Consider the following 10141-nt stretch of genomic DNA (forward strand, 5'->3'; position numbering starts at 1 on the left):
TTGGAATTTTGTTTTCGTGGAGTTGTTGGAAAAATTTCCTGACTCTGACATAGTTGCAGCTGAAGGTACTGATGGAAGGCACTCAGGCATGGATGAAGTGCAAGAATGTGCCTAGGATAGGATTGCTTCCCTTTGCTGACTAATTTTTGTGTTTCTATTTAAACACAAGTGTCTCTGGAAATGGAACAGAATATGATGCCCCTTGCTGCTGATCAAATAGAAAAATTATTTAGTTGGTTTATGGTGGGATTTCATGCCTAGCTGGAAGTTGTGCTCAGATCCCTGTGCAGCTTTCCTGAACTATCTGGGAGGTGAGGCCTCCTGAAGAGGGGCAGGTAGATGAGAGGGAAGAAGCGAGCCAACCACAGCATTTCTTCTTATGCTACTTTGGCTCCAGGTCACTGTTTGGATAGAGCAAATCCCAATGAAAGAGCATCAGTACTATTTGCATCCCAAAGGGATGATTTTTTAATTCATCCTCTTAGCACATCTTATCCCTGCCCAGTCTAGTCTGTCTGGTAAGGCTAGTGAGACCAGCCATTTCATGGGATCAGTGATCAGCACTCTTGAAGAAAGATTAGTTTCCTGTTTCCAGCCTCCAGACCTTAGAAATTCCTTAGAATTTCTTCATTGTGTTTGGCAGAGAAATACATTTAAAAAACAAATGGATGGTTACTGTAATTCCATATGGTGCTGCTCTCAGTATCTTTCAAAGACAGTTTCAATCCTTTGTAGGAACTTTCAATATAAATGTGCAGAGACCTATAAAACAGCTTTAAGGGAAAAGAACGAATAAAGGTTGCTCACAAAATATGGTTTTTTGGTTCCCTGGCCATGTCTGGGAAGTCTTTCCACCATCCCCTCCTGCTGTGTTTATGGGAAGTCTGAACTCTCAGCCTGGCTCAGGCATATTCCCAGCCTTAGCATTTCACCTGCAGTCTCCTTAAAATTAAAAAAACATTAAATAGAAAGGTGGATGCAACCTAGAAATGTGCCATTTAATAATTTAATTGCAGGGAGCACACAGTTTGCATATAGGTTTTCATGCTACATGGAATTCCCTCGCTTCAGACTGCCTGCTGGTTCCCAGAGGCAGCCAGGAGGAAGCTGAGATGCTCCATCCTGAGCGAGAGAGATTTCTGGGGATGGCGGCAGCAATGCTGGGGAGGGCTGCACTACTTACTTGGAGAAATATCATAACACCTTCACCCTACATGCTGAAGTTTGGGACCCAGCCAGAAACTGCCAAAAAGATTCACAGGACATATGGGATCGAATTCGACGCTCATGTCAGCTGAACCGCGATGCCAGAACAGAAACCGAGCTAACTTCTTCACGCCTGCGTGCAAACGCCACACTTTAGCAGTGTCACTTACTAGAGCTGTTCAGGCCACCCTTGGTATCTGTACGAGATTGTCACCAGCGCCAAAGCGAGAAAGTTAGAACATTCACTTTCCTCATAACAGTGCTGCTTGTTTTTTCAGAAAACCTTCTCGTTCAGACCTCCTCACACGGCAGCCTGGCACCTACCATAGCTAGAGGCACAAACACGCGCTTCTTGTGGCCGTGTTTCCTCCATCTCGCTCCTTGCTCCTGCTCAGCCCTTAGGCCAGCTCTGTCCCTGCCCTCCCCCTTGACTGGGTGACTGCTCAGTCCCTCCAGCAGCACCATTCCCGCTTCTCCCCCCAAGCTCATCCCCCCTGGCACGCCTGCAGCCGTGCTGAGCTGGCTTAGCACATTTCACACTTCCATTGACTCTCTTGGCTGCCGTTTTGCCTAACTTCATCCTTCTTGTCAGTCAGCTGCTGTGAGATGCCTTTTAAATAAAGCCGGCTCGTTAAGAATCCTCTGGGCATTTTTATTATTCCAAAACTGGAACACTCATTTTGGAGAACTTCTCGCTTGTGGATCTTCATGCAATGTCCTTTGTCCAGTTTGTTGTTAATATTTTGTTGACCTCACTCTTTTTTAGGGCTTTTAAGTATACTCCAGAAATGTTAATTTATTTGGGGGGGTAGGTAGGGAAAGGGAGGGAGAGAGTAGAAAAAGAGGTGGCAGATTGGAGCTTCTCTGTGGAAAAGCTTCTGCCATTTCTGCAACTCTTGCTCGCTGAAGGAGGTTACAGGATCAATGTTGGGGAAAGGTTTCCTCACATCCCCAATAATCACACTTTCGAAACAATAACAGAGTAGCTTTTCACCATAAAATACCTATCTGTGCATAAGTATTATATACATAAGATAACCAACCTATGCCTAACTGAGCATTTCATGCTTCCTTTTAGATTATCAGCAGCCTCTCATGATCGGAACCGGGACGGTAACACGTAAAGGATCTACTTTTCGCCCCATGGACACCAAAGAGGAGGGAAGAAGGGGGAGTTCTGAGTTTGAAAATCACTATCACTGCCCTCACAGAGCTAACAGGCACGAATATGCTCTGCCCCTGACCAGCCAGGAGCCCGAGTACGCCACCCCCATCATAGAGCGGCACATAGCAAGAGAAGGTAATTTCCCCCCTGAGAACGGCTACAACGTTCCCGTCGCCTCGTCTCAGATACATTCCCTTACCGCTGGCAGCTTCTCCAGTTCCTGCAAAACCGACACCAGGAACGGAGACTATCAGACACCCCAGAGTGTCATAAACTACGACAAACCCAAAGTTAATGGTGTTGTGACCTCCGTGAGCTACAGCACAGACTACCAGAAGCCCCAGCAAACTGCTCTGGGGGGCGAGGGCTACTCCACGCCCAGAGACTGCCTGAAGCCCATCAGCCAGACAGCAATGACAGCTCTCTTGTGATCTGCCGAGCAGCAGCGGCACGGTGCGCAGGAGCGTCGCTGCACAGCTTTCTGAAGTGAAAACAGAGTTTGGAGGGGCTCTGCTGTGGGAGGCAGAAGGCAAACAAGCCCTGTGTACATAATATTGCTGTCTTGCTGGGTTCTGACATCTGAAGAAAGCATATGCTGTTTATCACTGTTTATAGCAAGAGAGATGTTATCAGTGAAGACTGTACATCTTATTTTCTGTAACTGATCTCAGTGCTCCGTTTGCAATGTGTGCAATTTGTACATAGCTTTTATTTAAGGAGAATTTCTTAGGTTTCCTTTTCACCTGGGGGTTTGAAAGGATTGCAGGAATGACTATTTAAGAAAAACAGTCCTCTTTTTCTGTCTTAATCTTACCTGCTGCTGTACTGGCAGCTGTAAATGGTGTATCTTATGGTTGTGTTGATTCATCTCCTTTCCCATGATAACTAAAGATAGGGCTGTAGTTCTAATTGGGAGGATAGAAGTTAAACTTCTTGCTGCATAATGTGCATGAGAGAAGGCAGCTGAGTATTTAAATACTGTGCTCAAACACAACTTCCCAGCTGCTTTTTTAGCAGCAATTCTCACATGCTTGAATTTGATCTAGCATACAAGCTGAGCCCATCGAACTTGCAATTCATATTAGAAAACAGGTAGAAAGGCTGAAACTGGTTTTGGGTTCAAGCCATGGTTATCAGTCCACAACAGGAGAAAAAAAGAAAAAAAAGAAACCAAACCAAAAAAACAGAACCAAACAACATATCCAATACCAGTTAATCTGGAGAAGTTATTTTAATTTTTTTTTATTTAGGAAGTGTGTGTGTAACCAAAATGTGAATTTACAGCTGAGAACTCAGTGCTGTTCAAGCCCTAGCTGATTCTTTTGCTGCTAAAACTTTAAGGAAATTTGTTCCTTGGCACAAAGCAGCAAACTTCCGGAACTCTTCATTTCTCCACTAGGTATTTTTCTGTCTTTGGGTTACTGTTGCAGTTAAATTTGCAAGACAGCACATCAGCACTGTTGTTTTTGAACAGATTTTCTTTTGCAGCTAATGTTTCCCTTAGTTGTGTTTTCAGACAAACTTGAAAAAGCTTGGGATTGGGTGCAATGTGTCGCACAGTAGCTGGCTCCTCTTTCAGCAGGGGCAGCTTTGGAGCAGAGCAGCTTCTGGTCATAACTGGGACCGTCCACTGCCCCTCTACCTCCAGTGCTTGGGGCATTTCTTTGTATTCAAAAGCTTGTCCTAAAATGCCAAGAAGCAATATACTTCTGTGAAGAAAGAATGGTGCTATGCTTAAAGCACAAGGTTGGGAAACGAGACCAGTAAAACCTGAGCTCTGGGAAAGCCGCTCTTTGAAGGTCCTCCCTTTATTTCCTTGTATATAAACGGGATGATTTGCCAAGGATGTGATGAAGATTGCTCAGTCTGTTCGCAGAGTGCTTTCAGACCTCTGGGTGGGAAGTGCTGTCGGAGGACAGACTGGCTGCAGTGGTTCTGCTCACAAATACTGCTGACTCCGGCCAGACCCGAACTTGAGGCCAGCTCTGGGTGGGTTCCTTCATACCCCTGTTTGCAGCCTCAGGCGGTGCCGTTACCCCGCACTGCCGCACCGTGCATGCGATTCCCGTGCAGAGAGAAAGAGTCAAGGTAACCTCGTAGCCTTCCTGTGTTTGCTGTCAATACAGTTTCTGTGAAATGTCTAAAACACCTCAGGTCCTGAAGTGAAACAGCAGCAGCCTGTTTGTTAGACCGAGCTGGGCGGTGTTGTTTACCTTCTGTTGTTTACATGTCTGTGTAAATAAAGAACACTGGTATTTGTAAATCAGCCACACAGGCCTGCCACTTCACTCGGTGACTCGATTATCGCTGCACGCCCACTCCCGCCACACACCCTGCAGGGTGACAAGGAAGTGTTCCTCACGCCCTGCAAAAGTGCCAGTTGCGCTGCTGCAATCCGCGGCTCCAGTGTGACAGGCTAAGAAAAGATCCTCTCAGTGCCCCATTTAGCCCAGATTTTCTGTCCATGAGCTCTAGAGAAGAACCCACAAACAAACTCCTGCGGCAAACCCCGCTGCAGGACGCGTATGATTGAGGAAAGGATGAGGGTGCCCTCCTGATGAGCTTGAAACCAATCCTCTGCCCACACAACTAATTAGCCTGGCTTGGCACTTGACAAACAAGTCAGTAATCAGGCCTGCTCCCCACCTAATGAGGCAGCTAAGGAACACAGAAATGCAAAAGGACCAGGCAGCAGATGACACTACTTGTATTATAATGAATTTTTTGCATATTTCTGCCACATGCTTGGCACACCTGCAGCATGGTACAAGTGTCAAAAGCTTCTTAGCAGCATCTGCCCATTTCTGCTGTCATTCAAACCCTGATTTAGCCTAAGGGAAAGTTTGGTCTCAATTTGCACCTTGCCTTCATCCCCACCCCCGCCAAAAGTAACCCAACAGACCTGCAAAGCTGGGTTAAAATAGATCCCCAAACATCTTCAGCCTCCCTTCACAGTGCCTTAGTGCTTACAGGGACAGAGGCAGCACATCTCCTGGTCACTGCCATGGTGCTTCATGGTTCACATCTGAGTGAATGCTGAGTGTGGTTAACACTAAAAGCCTTGGGCTTAGGAAATTTGTAGCAACCGTAGCAGCAGATATGCAAGGGAACTTCCTACCCTGCCCCTCTCTATCCTAATGGCCATAGAGATACCAAATCCCGGTGTAGCAATGAAAGAGGATTGCCTGAATCTTACCAGTGCGAGTGCCCATCCTCCTGTGCATCCTCTGGATGGCTTTTTACACGCTAATACATCAAACTCCAGCTTGTCTACATCAGCCTGTGCTCACTGCCAAAGCCAGATGCAGGTATGGCACAGGCAGTCTTATAAAACATCACAGGTTTAAAAACCTTTTGTTCCACAGTGAAGGTTAGAGTATGCACCATTCTGGGATATTTCCACACTCAGAAGGCCAGTTAGCTCTGGACCTCTCTCCAGCATCTGTGGGAATTCTGTGAGAGCAGAGTCTGATCCTCTGGTGAGGGGAGACTTTCAGTGGTGTTTTGATACCAAACTTCTTCGCTGAGCTGGCACTCCCAGTGGGTTGGAACAGAAAAGCCAAGCCAGAGTCCACAAGAAGGTTACATATTAACTGCTCCTGGCACTTAGCACCTGCCTGTGCCATTGCTATTGAGAGCAAATCTCTGACTTTGCTGGGAACAGGGGCAGCCCTGTAACTGCACGTCTGACTGAGGGAACTGAAGGAGGTGGCTCTTGAGGTAAGAAAGTGTAAAAAATGGTGTCAGCTACCTACAACTCAAAAAATATGACAACATGCATTTCCAGCCAGTGCCTTATATTTAAAACACAAAAAAATTTCCAAATAAAACACAGGAGGTTGGATTCTAATCATTAGAAGCAGTTTGTAAATCCCATGGCTGGTCTGCATCATTGGCATGGCTAAAACCTGGGAAAATTAAGTTTTTAATACAGACTTCCTTCAGATTTTTCCCACTGACTGCCAGAGAACTGGCAGTCCTTCACTCCATGGGCAGATTTTAATGGAACCCTGTCTGAAGCACAAAACATTCCCTACACATGATGGGAATATCAGGCTACTATAGGTCCCATTACAGGAGAAGATACCTAACTGTAGTTACCGGTTTGGTAGATCACTATCATTAAAACCAAAAGTGAAAAAATTAAGAGAGTTCTGAGAAGGGAGTCTGTCTTCTCAAAGCAGTCCTGCAGGATCAGATGTCCACTGAGAAGTAACCTTGTAGAAATCCATCTGTATTCTTCTGTTCACCCTCTCTCCAAAATCACGTAAGCTTTGCTCAGCCAGTGGGTGTCTTACAGGGGTAATCAGGCTAAACCAAAGGAATGACAAGGTTATGTGGTTGCATTCCTTTTTCCTTAATTTTTTCCATAATAAAAATTGTGTACTGCCCTTTTCTTTCCAATGTCAGCTATGATGTAAGTTTGTACTGACCTCCAGCCTGCACTGTGATTAGTACAGTGTGAAAGCAGAATTTACCATTTCATTTAAAACTCATCAGTGTTGTTGATACCTACACTGAAAATTACCCTGCCATGGCTGTGTGGGGTTAACAAGTCTACCAGCGCAATGCCTGTGAATTATTGAAGATAGGGTGAATTTCACAGAACATACTTATTTAAAAGGAAGGTGCCATTTCTGCACAATCAGTTTCAAACTTAAAATAGAAATCTCTCTTGAGGGATTCCTTTTTTTGAAGCCCCCTTCCTCCCCCCGGTACAGTCCTACAATCCATTAAAGACACACGACAAGGAGTCAGATAAAGTCTCTCTAAACTAGATAAAGACAAGAGGGAAGACATCCTTAGTTGGAGAAAATTCCTGCTACCCATGATAAGGAGGATGCCTGACATCTAACTTTCTGTGCTATCTCATTGTATAGTCTGGACATGAGAATTTGGAGACTGTCATTCAAACACCACCAATTTGCGTCACATTAAGTGCCTGTAAGTCCTGAGAAACCTTTGCCACCTTCAGTAGGCAAAGGTTATTTAGTAACCTCTTGTCCTGGGCTGAGTTAATTCATTACTTTGACACTCACAGCACAGCTACTGCTCTGCCATGTGACATCCAAGAGATTATCATCCTGTTTATTTTTGTATAGTGACAAGTATGAAAAAAAGAAATCCAGGAAGGAGACAATCAAGTTAAAGCACAATATTTTTTGCCATAGTAAAAAATGAAAGTCAACAAGTATGACATTGTAGTGTTACTAAGGCATTTGTGCCCTGAATAATTACCCTGAGCTCACCTCAAGAATCCATAATTTTGATTAGACGCAGAATTTTTAACAGACTTTACTGGAAAAGTTCCCTTGTATTATTAATGTATTAATAATCTACATTATTGGCTAACCCAAAGAGGAACAGTACCCTGAATATCCAGCATTTCCTCCGACTAAATCTGAGCTACCAAAAAAAAAAAAAGAGAAAACTTACAAACATAATAAATTATTCAAAGCTTGTAACAGTCTCTCAGCCAAATCAGATGACAACAGACAATAATAGACTTTGAAAACACATGTATGTTGCCTACTAGAAGGCAGGCAAAAAGGTAGGGAGGCAGCCAAAATTGTAGGCTGGAGAGAAACACCAAGACCAACTTAAAACAAACAATTTAGAAACACACAGCAATGGGTGATGCCTGAGCTGTGACAGGGAAGTCACCAGAAGTCTTCCTCCATGAGGAGTGGCAGATAGCAGAGAAGATGGTGATGCTTGCCATAAAACAAGGGGAGAAAAGACCTAGACAGTAATGTTACCCACCACCCTGCCCATGGTCTGGACAATTTAACCCTCTGAGCATATCCTAGAAACCAGTCTTAGAAACCTCCTAGAAACCACAAATGTGTTTTGTGCATCTTAATTTCTCTGGCCCCGGCAAACACCATTTTGCAGATGGGCGAACTAAGATAGACAGATACGCTGCCACCCGTCCAGAGCTGTAGCAACAAATCAAACCTATCCAAAAATGCCAAGGCCTCTGAACACACCAACCACAAACCTGTGAAAAGTCCTCTGTCAAGCAGGGAAAGACGGGCGATAAAGACTAAGACGAGCTAGCAGACCTGACTTGAAGAGGCAGCTTTTCTTCACATCTATGGCTAAGCTTTTTATCCTTAAGTGACACCATCTGTTCTGACAGACAGTTTTATAAAATTTGAATAAGGTGACCTGGATAAAGCATGCCTGTTATATGGAAATGCCGGTGTCATGTCTGGATGTGGAAAGGTTGTGGATGGTTCACGCATGAAGTGCTTCCAGCGTCTCATCATAAAAGGCCACACAAACCTTTTCTGACACGCCACAACACAAAGTGAGCCATGCTTTTGATAACAATGCTGCAATGAGTTCTCTACTATCTTACAAAGACCTTGCAGATGGCATTCACTCTCCTGTAAGTATTCATGTATATAGGTAACTTTTTAACATATGAAGTCATGGTCCATCCTGCTGCCTTTATAATATAACCACATGACTGCACAAAGACCAGCACCAAGGAGATATTTATGTCTCTGCTGACAGGTCTAGTGATCACCTGGCTAATGGCAACAAACAAGGCCTACAGGCTGGACTATCATTGGGTGGTCTCTGGAAAGGAGCACCAGTAAAGAAAAGACAATGGTGGGTCAATGTGAACTGACCTTCCTCTTTCTCCAATCAAGAGGCTTCTGTCTGAACGTGGACTAGAGCAAAACACAATTGTCATCTCCTTTTTTCCCTGCTTCTCCTCACCTGTCATGACCATGGGCAAAGATTCCAGGAATGTGACAAGGCTGGTTCTGTATCATGGTTGAAGGGCACTGGTGAAGCACAGGCAGGAGTATTTACAAACCTACCTGGCATCTCACTTCATGTTTTATCAGTGCATTCGGTCCCTTCTTTTGGAAAGCCTCAACCCATCCACAAACAAGAGATAAAACATTTCACTGCTTGTCTCTGAGTTTGTAAGAGAGCAGAGCACTCATTTTTTAAAATAATTGATGGGGAAAAATCAAGTGGTTTTTAGCAAGTCATGAATGCAGAGCTGTATGTAAGTATACTTGTCTGTGTTTATGAGTGTTTGGACATGCACTTCACTGATATATAGAGAGGACAATTTTTAAGTGCAGTATGTGCCATCTGCAAACTACTCGCTACAGGATTAGACTGGATGTTAATTAAGATTACATGTTTCTAGAAATAGTTCTAATGAATAAAGTTGAATAAAGTTGGGGTTTTTTTAATTAAAAAAACACAACCAACCAACCAAACCACAAAAAAACCCCCAACCCATGAAACACTAGGTTCTGTTTCTCAAAGGTTCGTTAATGCTGAAGATTGGAAGGAAGCTGCTGCCCCCTCTTGGCACCACACACAAATGCAAGTACTTTGCACGGAAAAAGAAGATCTGGTCACAAATTGCAATTACAAAGTAATAGACAAGTTTGGAAGGGGAAAACAGCATAAAACCGGACACAGCCCCAAGTACACTAGCTTACATACCCAGACCATTCAGGATAACTAAGTAAGATGTGGGGATCACAATACATAGAATAGCCATGTCTTTCATTTTAAAAGTAAGTAATATGTGACCTGGAGTTAAAACACCACTTCCTTCACTTAAAGGAGCACCCTAATTCTGCTGGCTTCCTGAATTGCCTTGTAACATCCCACATCTCTCACAACTTAGGAGAACACCTAAACTGCCACACTGGACAAAAAAGGAAGATCAAATAAACAGGAAAGGCTGCAGCAGCACTCATTTGATAGCTATACAGAAATCCCCCTTTA

At 44.1% G+C, this 10141-nt stretch overlaps 1 protein-coding gene across 1 annotated transcript in view; it reads left to right on the plus strand.

Annotated features, from left to right (window-relative positions):
• DCBLD1 (discoidin, CUB and LCCL domain containing 1) overlaps nucleotides 1-4637 on the plus strand; it is a 46130-nt gene extending 41493 nt beyond the window's left edge. The window contains exon 15 of the mRNA XM_064707947.1: nucleotides 2285-4637. Within this exon, the coding sequence (XP_064564017.1) occupies nucleotides 2285-2802 (518 nt within the window). The 3' untranslated portion in view covers nucleotides 2803-4637. The remainder of the gene's footprint in view (nucleotides 1-2284) is intronic.
• Nucleotides 4638-10141: the final 5504 nt, after the last annotated feature.

This window comes from Zonotrichia leucophrys, chromosome 3, assembly GCF_028769735.1.
Source record: "Zonotrichia leucophrys gambelii isolate GWCS_2022_RI chromosome 3, RI_Zleu_2.0, whole genome shotgun sequence".
Lineage (NCBI taxonomy): Eukaryota > Metazoa > Chordata > Aves > Passeriformes > Passerellidae > Zonotrichia > Zonotrichia leucophrys.